The sequence below is a fragment of the Tenrec ecaudatus genome, chromosome 10 (assembly GCF_050624435.1).
Source record: "Tenrec ecaudatus isolate mTenEca1 chromosome 10, mTenEca1.hap1, whole genome shotgun sequence".
Classification (NCBI taxonomy): domain Eukaryota; kingdom Metazoa; phylum Chordata; class Mammalia; order Afrosoricida; family Tenrecidae; genus Tenrec; species Tenrec ecaudatus.
Window position 1 is genome coordinate 158,768,449 of NC_134539.1, and position 21,492 is coordinate 158,789,940.

At 48.5% G+C, this 21,492-nt stretch overlaps 1 protein-coding gene across 4 annotated transcripts in view; it reads left to right on the plus strand.

The window, feature by feature from the left end:
- The window catches only part of TBCD (tubulin folding cofactor D), a 131,815-nt gene that overhangs the window by 95,166 nt on the left and 15,157 nt on the right, over positions 1-21,492 (plus strand). For all 4 annotated transcript variants that reach the window (XM_075562436.1, XM_075562438.1, XM_075562435.1 and 1 more), the window contains exons 19-27: positions 1,100-1,180; positions 7,830-7,903; positions 9,063-9,180; positions 11,604-11,664; positions 14,443-14,465; positions 15,841-15,872; positions 19,364-19,426; positions 20,222-20,298; positions 21,279-21,360. In XM_075562436.1, the coding sequence (XP_075418551.1) occupies positions 1,100-1,180; positions 7,830-7,903; positions 9,063-9,180; positions 11,604-11,664; positions 14,443-14,465; positions 15,841-15,872; positions 19,364-19,426; positions 20,222-20,298; positions 21,279-21,360 (611 nt within the window). The remainder of the gene's footprint in view (positions 1-1,099; positions 1,181-7,829; positions 7,904-9,062; positions 9,181-11,603; positions 11,665-14,442; positions 14,466-15,840; positions 15,873-19,363; positions 19,427-20,221; positions 20,299-21,278; positions 21,361-21,492) is intronic.

Consider the following 21,492-nt stretch of genomic DNA (forward strand, 5'->3'; position numbering starts at 1 on the left):
ACTGGTCTGTGGATCTGGCTGTGAGGCATCTGCACAACCTTCAGAGAGTTGGTGTGGGGTTTAGGGGACTAGCACTGTCTGTACACCTTCATGTTTATCCATGCTTGCTGTCAGGTGTGGTGCTGCACAGGGGAATATCTTTGAGCCGGACTTGCCTTCCCGCCAGTGACAGCTTGTCTCTGCATGTCACCAGGGCACTGCGCTCTCGGCATGAGGCCTCAATTGGAAGTGACTGCTGCCTCTTCTCTCTTGGTGACAAAGTGTGCTCTGAGTGGGAGTTCTCCTAGATTGCTTATGAGATGAACAAGAAAGAGTGTGTGAGAATCCGGTCAGGGAATAAATATTTAACAACCCTAACTGTAGACATCTCGTCGATTATCTGTACTTGGTAATTTAGGGACTGGGGAGTGACTGCACTTGCCCTAGGTGCTCTCTCCTGGTACTGGTCCCATCCCAGTGAAACCGGTGGCACAGTCCTCAGAAAGGGCCTGTGTGCTCGCAATCAGGAGGAGAAGTCATGCCCACTGCATTTCTTAGCCACTTGCATGTCCTAAGGACAGGTTCCAGGAACTCCTTCTTGCAGACCATGCAGAAATAACATTTCTCCATAACCAGCATGGACAGAATTTTTAAAAATGTGACATTTGCTCTCTTTCCAAGAAAGAATCTTTGACGAATGTTCCACTTGTATTTTTAGTGTGTCCTTCCCATTTTTCCTCAGCATTAATCACCTATTAATGCTTTATCAGTTCGTTTCTAGTTCAGCTCTTTATTATTGTGTGTATATTGTGAATTGTGAATATTTTGGGTTGAGATACTCCCTTGTTAGTTACTAAGGTAAAATGACTGGAGGCTGATTAAAGCCTGTGTCTCTCACAGAAGTGGTCTCTTTTGTCTGGGAGTTCATAGTGTAATGTTCATAGTGTGCTATTCCTGGCGAACTCTTCTGTCTCTGGTCCCCGACCCCCGTCTGTGCTTGCGCCCCAGCGCCATCTGCTGCGGACCTTAGAGTGCACCGTTAGGTGTGCACTGCAGCCTCCATGAGCTCCCTTCTGACATCTTCACTGGCCTTTCTCCATGTGCTTGCTTTCTTTTTCAGTGTGTTCATTGCCGGCTTTCCTGAGTACACCCAGCCCATGATCGACCACCTGGTTTCCCTGAAGATCAACCATTGGGATAGGTAGGCGGCGCTTTCTTGTGTTCCTCTTCTTATACTGGGGGTGTGGGAGAGGGGTAAGTATTGGGCTATTACCAGCAAGGTCAGTGGTTCAAACCCACACGCCACGCCATGGGAAAAAGATAAGCTCTCTCCTCCCCTCCTGTATCTGAAACCCTGCAGAGCAGTCCTGCGCAGGTCCATGGGGCTGCTAGGAGTCAGTCGACTCAGTGACTGTGTTTTTTTAAAATAAATCATTTTACTGGGGCTCGTACAGTGCATCACAATCCATTCATCCATCCATCCATTGTGTCAAGCACATTTTTGTACATTTGTTGTCATCATTCTCAAAACACTTTAAAAAAATTAAAAATTGTTTTATTTATTTTAAACCATTTTACTGTGGGCTTGTACAACTTTTATCACAATCTATACATCTATCCATCCATCATGTCAAGCACATTTGTACATTTGTTGCCATCATTCTCAAAACATTTGCTTCTCTACTTTAGCCTTTGGTATCAGCTCATTTTTGCTCCTCCCTCCCTTCCTCCCTCCCTCCCTCCCTCCCTCCCTCATGAACTCCTGGTAATTTATAAATTATTTTTTCATGTCCTACACTGTCTGATGTCTCCCTTCACCCACTTTTCTGTTGCTCGTCCCCCAGGGAGGAGGTTCTATGGAGATCATTGTGATCAGTTCTTCCTTTCCACCCACCTTCCCCTTCCCCTCCTGGTATCTCTACTCATTATTGTTCCTGAGGGGTTTATCTGTCCTGGATCCCCTGTGTTTCCAGCTCTGATCTGTAGCAGTGTACATCCTCTGGTCTAGCCGGATTTATAAGTAGAATTGAGATCATGATAATGGGGGGGGCATTAAAGTACATTGGTGCTGTACTGCACCCTGACTGGCTCGTCTCCTCCCTGCAATCCTCTGTAAGAGGATGTCCAGTTGCCTACAGATGGGCTTTGTATCTCCACTCCACACTCCCTCTCGTTTACAGAGATAGGATTTTTTGTTCTTTGATGCCTGATAGGTGGCAGTGTTTTTAATTAGCTGTGTATGATAGCTTATTTGTCAAATAAGAGTTTTTCACTTCTTCCCATGGGAGAGATCAGTTTGATCATATGAGCTTTGAATAGATACCTTATTGTAGATGTCATATATTGAATTAACTTCTGAGAAGTCTCCATGCCTTGTGTGCTGGCCAGTGCTGTACCCTCAGCTGAGTCTAGACCTTGGTCCAATGCTCCTGGAAGTGTGTGCCCACACAAGCCCTGGCATGGTAGGTGAGCGCTACCATGCTGCTGGATGGCAGTGGTCCATCCTTGCCAACATATCTTCACTCATTCACCTGTCCTTTGCCTGCCCTGGCCACACACTTACCTTCTGGAAAGGCTTGACTGGCTGAGTCCATAGCTGCAGCAGCATTCTCCAGAATGCCAGTTCTCTAGTGTAGGCAGGTGAGTGTCCAGAACTCCAGCAGCACCAGTGCCACCTGCCGTGGCACCCTGTCCAGGAGGTCTGGACACTGCTGCAGACGTACAGTAGAGGCGAAGTAGTCATATGACGGGGCAGGACAGGATGGTCTTCCGGAGTCCCTGGGCTGGCTCTCAGCTTCTCTGAGGTCCAAGACCTTAAAGCAGCGGTTCTCAAAATTGTGGGTTGTGCGAGCCCTTTGGGGATTGAATGACCCTTGCACAGGGTCGCCTGATTCCTAACAGTAACAAAATTACAGTTATGAAGTAACAATGAAAATAATTGTATACTTGGGGGGGTCACCACCACATGAGGAATTGTATTAAAGCGTCGTGGCATTAGGAAGATTGAGAACCACTGCCTTAAAGCTATTGAGCATCACTGCTGGGCTGTGTAGCAGCCTGGTGGCCTGGAAGGCTGGATTCCCTGTAGGACCATCCTGTGAAGGGGCGGAGAGCCGGCAGGGGAGTGCACCCTTAGTGTCGTGGTTGGGCCCACTAGCCTAGAGAAAGGATGGGTTTCTCACATTACAATCATGAAAGACAAACACTTCAAAAAGGAAGGCAAAAACCCTCCCAGTAACTGCGGCTTCCCCCAGCTCATCAGCCAATAAGAGAAGTAAAACTCAAATGATTATTTTTGTAACACAAGGCCTGAGACTGAACTGTGGAGCTTGTTGGCCCTTTATTTTTCAGAGGTCAGCAAATGAAGCCCTGAGGACAGGCACCAGCTTCTGTAAATAAAGTTTTATTGGAACACAGCCATGTCCATTTGCTTACATATTGCCAGTTTGTTTACTTGCTGCTTTTAGACAGCAGCAGTTTTGTGTTGGCCACAGTGACCATGTGGCTCAAACCCTAAAGCAGGGAAGGTGTTTGTCTACCCTGACAAATACTCATGCACAGACAGCTTCCTTTTGCTCTTTGGAGGTGGTATTTACAGACCATGAAATCTACCCATTGTTTAGTGTATAGTTCACTGGCTTTTAGTAAATTAATTTAAGAGTGGAAACCAAAACCGTAACAAGCAACCCCCCAAAGTCAAACCCCTGCCATGGAGCCCATTCTGATTTACGACAGGTGGGACAGCGACTCAGCTGTTGCACAGGGTTCAGAGGCTGTGCTCTGTACAAAGTCATTGGCCACGGCGTTCTCTGCAGACGGATGGTGGGCCCCACCCGATGCCTTCTCAGGTAGCACGGGGCCTTTAGCCACAAGGGCTCTGGAATCAGGACACAGTCTTTTTGCTTTCTCTTTGCATAACGTTGAAGTTTCTTTGTGTTGTCTCATAAACCAAGATTTTGTACCTTTTCATTACTGAACAGTATTGTACTCTATGACCTAATCTACTCATTGATAATTTCAAATTTCATAATTGGTTTCCTCATTTGTATTATTTCCATTTTGAGGCTTTAGTGAATCATGTTGCTATGAACACTGAAGGTTAAGTCTTTGTTTGGAAAGCTATTTCTGTTTCTCTTGTGAGTAGCTACCTATCAGTATAATTGTATTCGCCTCAGGAATTTCCCTTTTATTCTTATTTATTTTTATCATAAGGGGATATAAGGTTTTTTTCCAAATGACTTTCTGTGTTCATTGAAATGGTCCTATGTATTTGCCCTGTACGCTCTTGATGAGGGTGTATTACATTGGTTTGGAGATGTCACACCAACCGTATCTGCTGACATGAACCCCTTGGCTGTGGGTGCACAATTCTTTTGCTAAATTCAGTTCACTAATGACTTCGGGGGTCCATGTTCATGAGGGGCATTGGTCCTCAGCTTTCTTTTTGGGTGATGTTTTTGGCATCGGGGTAATTCTGGCCTCATTAAATAGGTTGGGGGATGTCCACCCTCCTGTTTTCTGATGGTGTTTACAAGGGTTAGTACTGGACGGTTGATAGAACTCACTAGTGACACCTCTTACTCTTTGTGGACTATTTTTAGTTCCTCCATTTTTTTCTGGTTAATAAATCATTTTATTGGGGACTCTTACAGCTCTTATCACAATCCATACATACATCCCTTGTGTCAAGCACATTTGCACATTCGTTGCCATCATCATTCTCAGAACATTTGCTTTCGACTTCAGCCCTTGGAATCAGCTCCTCATTTTCCTCACCCTCCCTTCCTCGCGAACCCTTGATAATTTATAAATTTTTATTTTCATGTCTTACACTGTCTGATGTCTCCCTTCACCCACTTTTCAGTTGTCCGTCCCCCAGGGAGGAGGTTATATGGAGATCATTGTGATCAGTTCCCCCTTTCTACCCCACCTTCCCCTTCCCTTCCTGGTATCTCTACTCTCATTATTGGTCCTGAAGGGTTTATTTGTCCAGATTCCCTGTATTTCCAGCTCTGATCTGTACCAGTGTACATCCTCTGGTCTAGCCGGATTTGTAAGGTAGACTTGGGATCATGATAGTGTGTGGGCGGGGGAGGAGGAGGGAGAGGAAGCATTAAAGAACTAGAGGAAAGTTATGTGTTTCATCGGTGCTATACTGCACCCCATGACTCTTCTGTAAGGGGATGTCCAGTTGCCTACAGATGGGCTTTGTGTCTCCACTCCACACTCCCCCCTTATTCACAATGATAAGATTTTTTTGTTCTTTGATGCTTGATACCTGATCCTATCGACACCTCGTGATCACACAGGGTGGTGTGCTTTTTCCATGTGGCTTTGCTGCGTCTGAGCTAGATGACCTCTTGTTTATCTTCAAGACTTAAGACTATATCTTTTGATAGCCGGGCATCATCAGCTTTCTTCACCACATTTGATTATGCACCCACTTTGTCTTCAGTTATCGTGTCGGGAAGGTGAGCACTATGGAATGCCAGGTTAATAGAGCAAATTGTTCTTGCATTTAGGGAGTACTTGAGTAAAGGCCCAATGTCCATCTGCTACCTTAATAATAAAGCTACAAATATATGTACATAGATCTATTTCTCCACCCTCATATATAAATATATTTACATATGTACATGCCTTTATTTAGATCTCTACAAATGCCCTTTGCCTCCTAGCTCTTTCCTCTTTTTCCTTTGACTTTCCTCATGTCCCACTATCATGCTCAGCTTTCATTTGGGTTTCAGTAATTCCTCTCGGTTACATTGCCCTTGATCACGCCCTACCAGACCTTCTACACCCTTCTCACCATCAATTTTAGATCACTTGTTAGTCCTTTGTTCCTGTGTTTGTTAACACCACTTCCTTTCCCCCATCTCCCCAGTCCCCCCAGAACTATTTCTCCTCCAGATTGTTTATCCTGCCTATCTTAATAGACCTGCAGAGATAATAATGTGCACAAAAAACAAGACAGAGCAAAACAAAGCAACAGAAAAGAAAACAACAACAAAACCAGAGACAGAAAAAGAGAAGGGCCTGTAAATAGTTCAAAGGTCTGTTTGTTGACCTTTAGGAGTGTTTTCCAGTTGAGTCTGATGGGGGGCCATGCCTTGCCCCACAGTCTATACTTTTGGTATTTCCTGGGGACTTAGTTGCTCTGCTTCCCTGGCTGTTCTGTCGCACACCCTTAGTGTTTCCCCTCAGTGTGGTGGGGTCAGATCAGGCGCAATTCCTGCACTGTGTCTCCAGTGTTGTCTCCCGTAGGGTTGTGGGTCGGTGAGGGACATCATGTCTCAGAGTGGGGCCGGCCCGATGGTCCTCTCTGTGTTTTGGCTGCTCTATCGTCTTCAGGGCTGGGTGGACCAGGTTGTGCTCCACTCTCTTCCTCCCCCTTCGTTTGCTCCCATGTGCTCTGATCAGACATGTCTCTCTCCCTGAGTTGTAGCTTCAGTGCTGACCTCTGAGGTGAATTCTTCTGTGGGGAGAGGGGGCTGTCCACATAATTGGGATTGGGCCAGCTCCTCAGACCCCTCTCTTTTTTAAAAGATCGTTTTATTGGGGGCTCTTAAACTCTTGACAACAATCCATATGTCATTTGTATAGAGCATTTTTGAGCATGGGCTGCCTTCATTATTTTCTAAACATTTACTTTCTGTTTGAGCTCCGATGATCAGTTCCTCTTTTCCCCCTTCTTTCCCCTCCCATCCTCATGAACTTTTTTTACTTTTTAGAGATCTCTTCAGATTTTTATTTCCTCTTGAGGCAGTTCTGCTAGTTTGTGTCTTTCTAGAAATGTGCACATTTCTTCCAAGTTTTCTAATTTATTGGCATGAAGTTATTTATGGTACACTCTGATAATCCTTTTAATTTTTGTAGGTCCACTAGTTAGGTCTTGTCTTTCCGATATTGGTAGCTTGTGTTTTCACTTTTACTTTCTTGGCCAGTTTAGCTAAGGGTTTAATAGTTTTGTATTTTTGTTTCCCAAAGAACTATCTTAGAAAATTGATTTTCTTTAAAAAGTTTTCTGTTTTTAATTTTATCGATTTCTGCTAAAATATTTATTTCACTCTTGCTTTTAGTTTATTCTTTTCTTGATTTATTAAGGTGACGGCTTTAGGCTTGATTTGAGATCTTTGTTTTCGGATGTAGCCGTTTAAAGCTATGCCTTTCCCTCTAAGGACTGCTACAGCTGCTGTAATAAACAGGGGTAGTGGTGTCACACCTGTAACCTAACCGGGAAGAGGAGAGCGAATCACTCAACATCACTCCAAGGCTGGTTCCTGGGAGGCAGGGGTTATACAAACCTCTCCTATCTTTTTACCAGTGCAGGTGGCTGCTGAGCTGTCTCCCCACGTCACTCTCTACTCCTTTGTTGGCCTCAGAGCTCACCGACGTACAGTTAGGGGATTTATTAGGGACGCCACAGGTGACGATTCAGCGTCCCCAAAGAGCCAGGTCTAGTGACCCCATGCACAACAGAGGGAAACACGGCCCAGTCCTACACCGCCTTCACAGTGTCCCTATGCTTGATCCCATAGTTGTAGCCACTGTGTTAGTCTATCTTGTCGAGGGCTCCACTTTACCAAGCATGATGTCCTCCAGAGCCTGGTCTTCTCTTGACAATGTGCCCAAAGTATGTAAGGCCAAGTCTTGCCATATTTGCCTCTAAGCAGCATTCTAACCAACCTGCTTCCAGACACATTTGATGGAAGAGAGTGATGACTGATCATGTTTGCTGGTTTTCTGCCCAAGCACCCAACTGACGACCATCATGAATACCGGGTTTCCTGAATTAAATAAAACTAGAGCCAGTAAGTGAAGAAACCAGCCAACTCTCCCTCCTCCTGCAGGGTCATCCGAGAGCTGTCAGCACGAGCGCTGGGGAACCTGGCCCGGTGTGCGCCTGAGTACTGCGCTGCTCATGGTAAGTGTGTCCACCCCTTGGCTTCATCTGGGCTCCCAGGACTGCTGACAGCTGCTCCCTCTGTGGCCCAGACTGTGCCGTGCTCATCACACTGCCACCCACCCTGGCCCTGCCCTGCCTCATGGCCACTGGGTCTGGGAGAGGGGTGGGGGGTGGGGAGAATAGCCCCCCAGGAAAGCCCACAGAGTAGCACATTGAGCTTCTGAGTAGTGCCCTATTTCCTGCACAGCTCTTTTCAGCCTTTTGACCTAACACTGGCATGACTCTGTGCTGTGTCACCACCTCCACCTTGAGTAATAAGGTTGGGGAGTGGGTGAATGGGCTCAGTGTCCTTTTCCTGGCCACTGGGCCGTGGGTGTAGCCTCTGAGGTCCCTTGTGCTCAGACAGGTGACCCACTACCGCCTTTGTCCATTGACTACCTGCTGTAGGCAGGGTTGTCCCAGTGCCCTGTCACCCTGGCCTTGTAGCTGACACAGCAGCAGACCCTGGGGCTGGGGTTGGGTGTGAGCCTGGGGTTCACCTGTCTCTTCCCAGTCCAGGGGGCTCTTTGTAGTCCCTGTGCATAGCCCAGGTGTGGCTACAAAGGGTCAGGAGCTGTGCTTCAGAAACAGCTCACTTCCTTTATTAAGATAATGACCTTTAACCTTTCCCTGCCTGTTCTTGGCTTTTTTTCTTTTTTTTTTCACCTTTGCAGAGATGTCTGCTTTTTTCACAGAACACACATCGTGTTAGAATGTGCAGACCTGTGTGCTTTCCCTTTGAGGTGACAGCTTGATCAGCATGCAGCCCCTTCAGCCCAATTTCCTTGTCTGGTGGGGGACTAGGTGGGCAGTACCGTGCTGGTCCCAGACCCATGTGTGTCAGGGCCCAAGAAACCCCCCTTTTCCTATCTGCTCTCCTCACCGTGAGCTCCAACCTGAGCAGTGTGGGCAGCTCCAAAGCCCCTGAGAGGTGACTCAGGGCTGTGTCCACTCGTTTACACTACCACTCGGCCCGCCTCAGACCGCTTGCTGCCTCGGGCCTTCACTGGCTGGCCTGCTGGCCACAGCCAACTTCCTGGTGGGCTTGTTTCCCATGTTGGTTTCTAGATCCTCATTTGTGCAACCTCTGCTCACATGCACTTACTTATTCTGCCCCTTCCCGCCCTGTCTCTTACAGTCCTCCCCAAACTGCTGTCCTTGACGGGGAGTTCTGACCTGCACACTCGCCATGGAGCGATCCTGGCTTGCGGGGAGCTCACCTTGGCCTTGCACAGCCTGGCAGCCCAGGACAGCAGGTGAGGGCATAGACCCTAGTCAGGGTCTGCTGGCAAAGCTGTTCCACCTCCCCTCACCCCCCATCCTCCACCCTACTGTCATTGCATTACCTCATGTGGGAACCTCTCCTCTGCTTTAATTGGTGTTTATTGTACCAGTGCCACAAAATCTTTAAATCTCACCATGTCTTTGATGAGGTGGGTGAGTCACTGGTCTACTGTGGTGAATCTTGTCCTGTTGATGGGACCCCCCCCGCCCCCCCAACATAGTCAGAATGCAGCTTAGGTGCGCCCCCCCGCCCCGGGCCATCTCCTCCTGTGTGGCCCCTGATAGGCCAATGGTGCCACCTGGCCCTTATCTAGTACCTGCTACCTGTCATGTGTGTTGGAATAGACTTGCAGCAATGAATTTAGTGGGTTTAACTTAGATTATGAGAGCAAAAACATTTCTCAGAGAGTATCAGCCAGCGCACAGGCTCATCATCTTTGTTGATGGTTAAACACTTTCCAAGGGAGTGTTCCAGCAGCCGGCTGTATCCACCTAATTCACGGTCTGAGTGTCACAGGTCTCTGGGTCATGGTGTGGGGCTCCAGTGCTGACAGAGAGGCAGCTGCTGGGCTCTCTCATTCTTGCCCCCTGGTTTTCCTGCAGAGTCCATGCCCATCGGCTCATTGGATGAGCTTTCTTGGTCAGTGACCCCGACACAAGCGTCTCCGGTGCTGGAGACTAGCCCCGTGCACAGTGGAAACGGCTAATGGAAGAGTGTTCTAGAATGTAGCCATCAGGGCCAGAACACGGGGCTCGCAGTCAGACCCACCCTCTTGGCTGTGCCGTGTGTGCGCCCTGGTCTCCAGGAGTGCAAGGTGCCGATGAGGGACGTGGAGAGAGAAATGTATGCGTGGATTGGAAGACTTCCTACTTTTAAATTGGCAATACTCTTTACTCTTCCACAGAATTAGTGCAGTCCCTGTAAAATCCTGATAGCCTTTTAGGCTCAAACTGAAATGCTGAATTTTAAAATTCCCAGGGAATTAATTACAAGAGATCCCAAACATCCAAGACAACCTTGAAAAGTAAGAACCAAGTTGGAGGACTTGCGCTTAGCTAAGTTGGAAACAACACAAAGCTAATGTAACCAAACCAGTGTGACACTGGTGTGAGGACAGGTGTCTGGGTCAGTGACGTGGAGCTGAGAGTCCAGAAATAAACGCACACCTCTATGGTCAGTTGGCATTTGACAAGAGTGCCCAGTCCATTTAATGAGGAGAATAATAGTCTCTTCAACACATGGTGCCCGGCAACTGGACAGCTGTGTGCAAACAATTGAAGCTGGGCCCTTAACGCATACCATATTTGAAAGTTAACTCAAACTGACTCAGTGACCTAAATGTAAGTGCTAAATTTATAAAACTCCTAGAAGACCTCTGAGGGTAAATCATGTTTACTGGCTTTAGCGATGATTTCTTAGACCACCAAAAGCGCAGGCAACAAAAGAAAAAAATAGGTATTGGATTTAATAAAGTATAAACCTTTATGCATCAAAGGACAGTATCAGAAGTGTGAAAAGACCCACGGAATGGGAGAAATAAATCAAGTGTCTGATAAGGGTATAGTATACACAAAATATAAAGAATACTAAGAATTTAACCACAAAGACAACTCAATTTTATTAAAAGGGCAAAGGTTTTAAATAAGCTTGTCTCCAAAGAAGACATAAATGGCCAACAAACACATGAAAAGATGTCATTGTCATTAGTAAAATTAGGAACATGGAAACAAAAAAACCCAATGAGATACTGCTTTACATTCATTAGTGTGTCTGTTATTTTTAAAAACTGTTGACAGTGTGGAGAAGTTGGACCCCATTGCAGGTGGGAATGTAAGGTGGTAGAGCTTCTGTAGAAACAGTTTGGCATTTCCTCAAAACATTGAACATGGGGTCCCCTGTGGCCTGCATGCTCACTTCTAGGTAGACACCCTAAAGAGTTGAGACGTGTGTGCACTGACACAGCAGCACTGGTGACAGCAGTGAGAGTGGAAACAGCCCGGGCCGTCAAGAGACGACTGGAGAAGCCGTGCTGTGTGCGCTTCCTGGTGTGTCCACGAAAGGTAGTGCCCACCAGGAGTCATCGGAATAGGGCTGCCGGGTCATGGCCACCACATGTCTTTGCTCACGGGGACAGTCTCTTCTGTGAGGCCGAGCCTCTCAGTGAGTGAGGATGGCCTGGCTTGTGCTAACCTTCATAGGCCTGTGATGCCGGCATCACAATGCACTGCATGAGTAGTAGCTGTCCAGTGATGTCCTCAAGCCCCCTCTCAACCCTACGCCCCAGCTTGTGCAGGTCCAGTCATCGATCAGAAACCGGGCAGTGGAACCACAGGTTCCATCCAGGGGTCGAGCTCTTTGTGCACACAGCCTCAGATGCTGCCTGTCATTTTCTAGGCCCGTCACATACTACTTGGATGAGAAGGCCCTGGAGGGGCTGAAGCAGATTCATCAGCAGGTTCGTATGTGGCGGCTTGAGCCAGTGGGGCAGCTCAGCTATTCCGGGTTTGGCTTGCAGCCATCTCGGCCTTGTTGCTGCAGGAAGGCTTTGTTTCACAGCACACGCAGCACTCCTCCGGGCTTTTATGTGGCGCTTGAGCTGGGACTTTGAAGCCCTGAGCTCATCCTTTTCTTTCTCCATTTCATCCAGCAAAAGTCAGAGTAGCTAGCCAGCGTCAGTATGCTCACCAGTTTGACAAAAACGTTTCAGAGTAGTAAAATATACTGTCACCCATACCTCATCTCTCAAAAGAATTGATTCTGATTTATCCAGTGGTGTTTGCTGTTTTACATATCACTGTATTCATACTCACAGTGACTGTAGGGCAGAGTAGAACTGCCCCTGTGCATTTTCTAGATTGTAACTCTAGGAGAGTGGAAAACCTCATTTTTCTTTTTTTAAATTTTAACAATTTATTAGGGGCTCATACAATTCTTATCACAGTTCATACATATACATACATCAATTGTATAAAGCACATCTGTACAGTCCCTGCCCTAATCATTTTTTTCTCCTCTTTTCTTTTTTTACATTTTATTAGGGACCCATACAACTCTTATCACCATCCATACATATACATACATCAATTGTATAAAGCACATCCATACATTCCCTGCCCCAATCATTCTCAAAGCATTTGCTCTCCACTTAAGCCCCTTGCATCAGGTCCTCTTTTTTTTCCCCCTCCCTCCCCTTTTCCCCCTCCCTCATGTGCCCTTGGTAATTTATACCTCGTTATTTTGTCATATCTTGCCTTATCCGGAGTCTCCCTTCCCCCCTTCTCTGCTGTCCCTCTCCCAGGGAAGAGGTCACATGTGGATCCTTGTAATCAGTTCCCCCCTTCCAACCCACTCACCCTCTACTCTCCCAGCTCATTTTTCTTTTACGGGAGCGGCTGATGGTTTTGAACTGCTGACCCTGAGGTTAGCAGTCAAACTCTTTACTCGTTACTTGATCAGGGTTCTTTTTGAACTTGATAGTAGTGAATTGAGAGTGAGTACTCACACTGCCACATCATGTCAGTATGAGTACTAGTAAAAAGTGCCTTGTTTACTAGTAGAAATAGTCATTAGTACCTTTAAATCTAGCCAGAGTTGAGAGCCAACTCAGAAAGCTAGCTCATCCTTAAGATTTTGTTCTTCTGGGACAGGGCCGAGGGACCTTTTTTTCTGCCAAGAGCCATTTGGATATTCCTAGCATCATTCACAGGCCTTACAAAATTATCAATTAAAAATTAACCTATTTTCGTTTAAACATTTAATTAACTCGGTTGAACGGCATCTCTCTGGTGAAGCCTGTGATGCTAATTCATATCGGTGATTTCGCAGGCCTTAGATGGCCTGTGGGCCAGATGTTCTCCACTCCGGTTTTAGACACTATTTCCCCAAATAGGCAGGGTGCTGGAATAGTCCAGGGAGCTGCAAAAGTGGATACCAACATTTCATCTTGGATTGTGGGTTATCGCACAAAAGTTTTTCATTGCTAGGCAGGGCACTAAGTAATTATTTCTCGTTCTTTCTGAAAAGAAGCCACATAAGTTTGGGAACCTATGCTCTAGGTTATAGACATCTCTCTAAGCCATCTTTTCATGCCATATCCTTATGCTAATTCACCACATTATCCCACCACACCTCCCACAAACAGCACCACCCCCACTGTGCCATCCCATTATACCATCTCCTGTCAACCCACCACACCATCCCACTGGATCATCTCATGCCAACATACCATGTCATTCCAGCACTGTCATATCACATTACCATCTCACCATCTCATCCCCCCTCGCTGTCCTAAACTTCTCTCCCAGCATCATCACATTATCCTACCATGCCAACCCACCAGACCATCCCATAATAGCACTATCCCTCATTGCCATTTTATCACCTGTCGGTCCATTATGCTGTCGCTCCTCCACCCTCCTAGCCATTACCATCCTATTGTCATCATATCACCATCGATATCCATTATCCCGACTCACCATCCCATTCTCCTCCTCCTCCCAGCACACCCACCCATCACTTCATCCCACCCATCCAGTGTCCGCCAAAGCAGGAGATTCATTCCTCAGCCAAGTTGACACAAAATTTACATCTAGAGGCACTGGAGCTACTAGCCTGTGAAATTTGATATGTTTGTTGATGTTGTGAAGTTCTTCTAAGTACTTCTGAAGAAAAATATCACAGATCTTGTTCTATCCTGCCTAAGTAGGGGACATGTAGGAGGAACTGGCACCTGGCAGGTCCCATGTGGCCTCTCTCGTTGGTCATGTAGCACTTGCCTCCCTCCTGCTCCTCACGTTCACGTTTGTGAGAGGGCAGTGCTGCTCTCCCTGCCTTCCCTGTCCAGGGCTGCCATCCTGGCCCCATGAGCTCCTGGGCTCGTAGGAGGGGCGCTCACTGCCCCGGGCAACCCTGCAGGCTGGCATGTGCTCACATCCTCCCTGCAGTTCTTACTGGGGCACATTAGGGGCATGGTTCTCTGTATGCGAAGTCCAGGATAGGTAAGTCTATAGAGACAGTAACTGGACTGAACAGGGGAGGCTGAGGGAACAAGCAGCTAACGACAATGCGTAAGAGAAGAAATGTTTCCAGATTGATTGTGGCGACGATTGCACAACTCTTCCTGATATGGTTGAACGATTAAATTGTGTGATATGTGAGCTAGCTATATGCTAACAAAGCTATTTTTAAAAAGCAATTGTACTCATATAACTGACTGCCGTTTGTTTACTTTTAGCTTTACAACCATCAGTTATACAGGTAAGATTCACAAAACGAGTTTGTGTTTTGTGCCTTGATTACAGTCTACTCAGAAGGAGATGGGCTAATCTGTTTGCCATGTGAGTCACTGTGTGACGTGGCTTGTCTTCAAGGCACCCTCGACCAGTTGGCTGTCCCCCCGTGTTTGTCTCACTCTAGGTATCCAGGCACACGGGCCCAGACTCAGCAGTACAAGGGCTATAATTGAGTTGGCATGCCTAGTACAGTTGACTCATTTTAGGTGTCTGTACACCTAGAGAGTTCCAGTGTCTGCAAACAGACAGACAGGAATGTGCCTGTCGCCCAGACCCCCTGTTTACCTTGACCCCAGCCCTGCTCTCTGCTCTGGGCAGTTTGAATAGATGGAATCGGGCAACAGGAAGACTTTTGTGTGTGATTTCTTTCACAGAGGAAGTTTTCTGAGGTTCATCACATTAAAATTTGATTCTCTGTGTCACCAGCGCTGTGGTGGTCCAGTTGAGAGCTTTTGGAATGATGCTGCCTGAGCATGGACAGGGAGTCTTGTGTGTGTCCATTTCCTCATGGCTTTGCTGCTTACAGAATAAGTGTGTTTGTTTCCCAAAGTGGCTGTGCCATTTTGCATCCCCACTAGCTCCACGTGCTTCTCAGTCTAACCTAAACCCGAATGGGCACAGGCCCTCTGCACCCCTCTGCCTTATGTTCCCCAGTGGCTGTGATGAGCCGAGTCTGGTTTTTTTCCAGTTCCTGGTGGCCTTGTCACAGATCCCTGTGGCCTGTGGGGTAGGCTCATTGTTCTCCTCCGCTCCTGGCGTTTTAAGTATTTTATACCATCTCTCCCACACCCCCTGCTGTCCAGGGGCTCATGGTAGGTGCCCCCTGGAAGCCATTCTGCTGCCCAGGATGCAAACCTTCACTTGGCAGTTCTCTTATGACCAGGTGTCCTAGGCAGATGCTGTTTCTGTCTTCTTAACAGCTATGTCCCCTCCTGCCCGGGGTCTGCTCTTGTGCACATAGGAGCAGGTGTCGGCAGGTGGAATGAGCCGCCCCACCTCATGGGTCTGCATGGGTCCGGCACAGGCTGGCAGAGAGGCAGGCAGGTACCTCTTGGGCTGGGCCATGGTGTCTTTTTGGTGTTCAGGTAGCGTTGTTGAGTGTATTGGCTCCATGTGGGAGTATGGTGTGATTCATGACAGCACACACTGGGGCCTGGAATCACCCTGGTTTGAACAAAAAGGATCAGGGAAGTGCTTGTAATACCTTTTCCCCATTTCTTTTCATAAGCAGCAGCTCACTGGCCCCCTTTGTAGGGTGTGGGGCTGCAGAGTGTGTGCATGAGTGGATGCAGCAGCTTCCTGCAGACGTCTGAGCCTGAGTGTTTCTCATTCCTTTCTAGGGGTCTGGGAGGAGAGCTCATGAGACAAGCAGGTAGGTCTGTGCATCGACAGCCAGTGCTGACACTACCCATTGACTCTGGCCATCCAGGAGGGACACAACAGCTGGGGACACCAACTTCAGTTCCTGGTTCTCCTCCTCCTCCCCCACAGAGCACAAGTAGTGATTTTCCTGAAGTCAGTGCTGAGTGTGCCCCTGGCTGGAGTGCCTCTTGGGGTTTCCGCTCAGTCTCTATCCTGTGCACCCTTGGCTCTCTAGATGATGGCTCGGGGCGGGGCAGCATATGGCTCTGCAGAGTACCTGTAACCAGGGCCTGACTGCTCAGGTGATGTGTGGCTGTGAGGTGGGAGCCTGTGTGACTTTAGGACAGCACAATTCCAGACTTCTGAAGCTGGTCCAGGCACTTGGGAGCTTGTCTGGGACCGGCGAGTACACCTCCAAGGTCTCTGGGGGGGCACACGGTTTGCCTACCTGGAAGGTGACCATTTACCTCTCAGCAGTGCTGTATAGGAAAGGCCTTGCTGTGGTCACTCATTGCTGCCCAGGTGTGGCAAAGCAGAGAAAACCCTCCACTGGCTGTTGTGGCTGTTACCTTCAAGAAGCAGATTGCCAGGCCTTTCTCCCATGGCCCTACTGGGTGGACTTGAAGCTCCAGCCCTCTCTAGGGACCTGCTCTCGAAGGTCATGGCCAGTATCTGAGTGGGGAAGTCCTGCTATAGCACACGGGGGACCAAGAATCAGAACTGACGTGACGACAATGTGGTTTTCCTCCAGTTTCAGTGCCCAGGAGCTCCTGGGTGGGGTAGTGGGTAAGCACATGACTACTCACTGACAGGTTCCCACCCACCCAGAGGGGTTGTGGCAGCAAGCGCTGGAGTCTGCTTCCAAAAGTCAGCCATTGACAAGCCTAGGAGCACATGAGGTTGCTTTGAACTGGGGATGACTTAACAGGAACTGGTTGGTTTAATCAGGTGACTTTGCTTTGCTCTGTCCACAGCTGGAAGGCAGGTGAAAGAGTTCGTTGGCTGGAGGATGGGGCACCCCGGACCACAGACAGTGTTGGTCTGGCTCTGGGGTACTAGGAAGCTACAGGGACAGGTTAACTGCCTGGTATCTTAACTGTAGCTCATTCGGAGGAGAGCAGGCTGACTGTTCGCTGGTAGCCCCTGCTATGTTCTGTCCATCTCTGCAGCCCGGCCCCTACGGGGCTGCAGGGCCATCCTGCATAAAACCAAACCAAATGTTAGAAAACAAAAAGGAAGAATATGCTCAGCATACCTTAAACTGAAAAAACTAAGAAAAACTTCCAGCCTTGGGTTGCAGTATTGAAAAGATTGCGTAGGTGAAATGTTGAGTGCTGCAGGAAGCATCAAAAGAAGATGGAGACAACACAGAGTCACTGCACCAAGAAAGGACTTGTCAACATGCAGCTGTTTCAGGAACGAGAACCAATGGGGCTGAAGCAAGGAGTCCAGGCTGCACCGAAGACATTAGCCAAAAAAAAGACACCAGGAGTTAATGGAACACCAGTTGAAGTGTTTCAACAAGCCGATGAAGCACCTGCAGCACTCACTCATCTATGCCAAGAAATTTGGAAGACAGCTGCTTGGCCAACTGATTGGAAGAGTTCCATAGTTTACCTCTTCCAAAGAAAGGCGACTCAACAGAAGCTCAAACTGTAGAGCAGTATCATTGATAGCACATGCAAGTACAGTTTTGCTGGAGACCATCCAACAATGATTGATTGCAGCAGTGCATTGACAGGGAGGTTCAGGCTGCATTCGGAAGAGGACAAGGAACAGGGGATTTCATTGCTGGGATCTTGGCTGAAAGAAGAAAATGCCAGCAAGATGTTTGCTTGTGTTAGTGACTATGCAAAGACATTCGACTGTGTGGATCTTAAGAAATTATGGGTAGCCTTGAGGAGAATAGGGGTTTCAGAGCAAGTTATTGTACTCCTGGAACCTGTGCGTGGATCAAGAAGCAGCTGTGTGAACTGAACAAGGGAATACTGCATAGTTTAAAATCAGGAAAGGTAGATAGATATCCTCCCACCAATCCTTATTCAGCTTGTATATTGAGCAAAGAAACTGGCTTATATAAAAAAGCATGTAGCATTAGGATTGGAGGAAGGTTTATTAACAAGCTGAAATGCGTAGATGAAAGATTGAAGCTGTAAAGTATCTCGCTTGGATCCACAATCAAAATTCGGAAGCAGCAATCGAGATCAAATGACACATCAAGTACATCAATAACACAAGACTTCTTCAAAGTTTTGAAAAGCAAGGATGTTACTTGGAGGAATAAGAAATATCTGACCCATTGCATGATATTTTCAGTTGCCTCGTGAATATTAAAGATGGACATTGAATAAGAAGGCTGAAGGGAAATCAATGCATTAGAACTGTGGTGTTGGCAGAGGGTGTTGAGAATACCACAGACCGTGGAAGAACAAGCATGTCTTGGAAGGAGTACAGTCAGAGTACTCCTTAGAAGCAAGGATGGCAAGGCTGTCTCGTGTACTTTGGACATGTTACCAGGGAGGGACTCCCAGAGAAGATAACATGCTTGGTAAAGGGGAGGGGCAGTGAGATAAAAGTCGGCTTAAGGGTAGGCACAGTTGCGAGGATGTAGTAAAGGCCGCGTCTCCTCCGGTGCATACGTCACTGTGGGTCAGGACTGACACGATGGCACCTAAGTCAGAACAATAGACAGTGGCTTAGCTTGGTCACACTTTGGAGAAAGTGCTCAGTGCTTGGAGCCTTGGTGTTGGGGACATGCTGCTCCCTCACTGGCAGAACCCTGAGCTTGTTTGCTCTTGTGGCACAGTCTGGGGCAGAGAGAAGGCCTGGGCATGGGCTGCTGTCATGTGTCCACCAGAGGGCATGGGGCTAAGACTGCCATGGGCAGGGTCGTGGGGAAGGAAGGCGCTGCTGAGCGCGTGCTGAGAAGGGCTGTTGTCTTGGGACACTCTGTAGGGGCATCTCCTGTTAGCTCCCCACCTCTGGGGGTCCTGCTCACATACCCTTCCTTAGTAGGTTGCCACCTGGAAAGGCAGGCTGTCCCAGTTCTTGGTGGGGTTTTGTGCCTGGCCCCAGTGTTTAACTGGTTTTTCATGGGGCTGGTTAGCCACATACCCAGGCCTGCTGCTGGAGCCCTGCCTGTGGACATCAGCCTTTCCTGGTTTAACGAGTTGTCACTGGCCAGTACTTCAGCAGCACAGCTGGGGCAGGAGCCATCCCCCAGGCGAGCCCTTGTGGAGTTCAGTTGGTTTTCCTGGGTGCATGCTTGCTTAAGCTCTGCAGCCATCACGTGGAGGCCTTGGCGTTCCCTCTGTAAAGGTCTGGAGCAGGTGCAACACCTGGGCCTGAACACAGCTGCTGGGGTGGGGGGAAGGTCGGGAATGGGGAGGAGGAGCCCGGGCCAGTGGCTCTGCCTCCTGGCCCCCGACTCGACTTGGAATGCAGGGCCCTGGTGCTGCGGGCCAGGCACTTGAAAGTAATGCTTGTTATCTTTTTCCCTAGTGTGTGTTCTAATAGAAAGCCTGTCACTTTCCAAAGTGCCTTTTAAAGGCGATGCCATCATTGGTAAGTACCTTTTCTAAGTGACTCACATGGTAGCATTTTCTCCTTTTAAAGGACTTCGAGTTAGATGTGAAAATGAATCTGTTAGAGTGGTTAATACAATGTGAATTGAACTTTTGAGTGAGATAGCAGAACATCTTGTTTTTCATCATTTAAACCGTCCAAATACAGAGCCTCCTCCCCCGTAAGGAAGTGTCCTCAGCCGCCTCCCCAGGCAGCACCGCCGAGAGCTAGGTGAGGATGTGCTCCAAGCCCTCGAGCTTCAGTTGTCGCTGGGGGTTCCGATGCTGCCCCAACACCAGCCCAGAGCGCCTCATGCTCTTCGGGAGCCACGTCAGAGCGGGTGGCCAGGGAAGGGTGATCTGCACCGCAGCTCTGTTACAGCATATACTTGGCTCTGAGTTAGATGTTCGGGTTTTTATTGATGGGCAGGGTGGGCTGAAGAGATGGATGGGCAAAGGACAACTTACAGTTTGTGGGTTTGATAAAAGAACAAAGAATTTCCTAAATTAAATGTGTCGAATTGTTAAATTTACTGAATGCTGGTATTCCACATGTTAACAGTGCTAACATTTCAAAAGCGACCCCTCTTTAAATCGAAGGATGTGTGCAGATGTGTGCAGTCTGGAAAGTGAAATGTCTACTTGAGGCTTTCCCAGGATTCCTCCTGGAGGTCACTGCCAGCTTTGATTGAAGAGGGGGTGGGGGGGGACCTGCTCTCTAGGAGTGAGTGACTGGGTAGACAGACCTGCTTGTTGTCTACTCAGCGAGGTGAGTGAATTCCTGTATCCCCGACAGATGGCTGGCAGTGGCTGATCAGCGACACACTCCGGAGCCTCCACCTGGTCTCCAGCTCCTCCAGGCAGCAGATCAAGGTGAGGGGCCAGGCCTACACACTGCTGTGTCCGGGGCCACGGGCATGGGGTCGCTTATTTCTTGTGGAGTTTGTTTTGGAAGCTGTGAGACTCAACATGATGGTTGCTGATTTCCCCTGTTCCTTGTGGAATTCTTAGTGCCTTGTCCCTCACTTCGATGGGGAAGTCTGTAGCACGGCTTGCGGCAAGCAGAGTATGCAGTGTTTTTATCGCACTTCTACACTGGTGACGACAGGCTGTGCGGCTGAGGACTCGCAGGGTAGGGCGGTGGGAACTTGGGGATAGAGGCCATGCGTCCTGTGCTCTGTGCAGGTGAGCGCGCCTCATCTGCAGCTGCCCGGGGGCTCCTACAGCAGCAGCTTGCTTGCAGGCTGTGCACTTCCCTTCCCTCCCCAGGGGTCCAGTGGACTGGGGCCCAGCAGAGGGGTACTGTTCACCCACGTACACGTCGTTTGCCATGCTCATCACAAACTCGGTTTGACACTGAGGATGCAGAAGTAGAAATACCTTCTGGTTTCTGTAATTCTTGAGCCGCCCACATAGCGTAGTGTTTTGCTGGGTTAACACTGTTTCACTAGTTGAGTTGAGTAACTTGTGGTCAGGGCCTCACGTCACCCTCTTTGAAAAGCCTCAGTTTGGATCCCCCACGGTGAGTCCTGATGGGCGCCTCTCCAGCTCATAAGGCTGACAGCTCACTTTTCTCTGAGCATTGTCTGTGGCCTCCCCTCCTGCACAGTGACTGAGCTCGCAGGCGTGGTAGGGAGTGACCAAGGTTGCTGTTGGACTTGTCTCTAGAAGTAGCTCCCTGCCATGGCCTGGCCCTCTGCCCTGGAGGTGAGAGCCTGGGTGCTAAGCATTTCTGGTCCATTTGTAGCTTCATCACTGATGGCGATGTGATCACACACCTGCTGGGGGTTTGGCATCTGAGAGAGGCTTCATCCTAAAACACCTGGCGGCACCTGTGGTCCTGTCTGTTTCAGGAGGCGGCTGTCTCGGCATCGGCGGCACTGTGCAGCGAGTACTACCTGGAGGAGCCGGGAGCGGCAGGGCCTGCTGCACTAGGTGAGGGAGAGGTAGGAAAGGGTTAGGGGAGTGGTTCTCAACCTTCCTAATGCTGCGACCCTTTAATACAGTACCTCATGTTGTGACCCCCAACCATCGGAAATAATGTATTTTCAGATGGTCTTAGGTGGC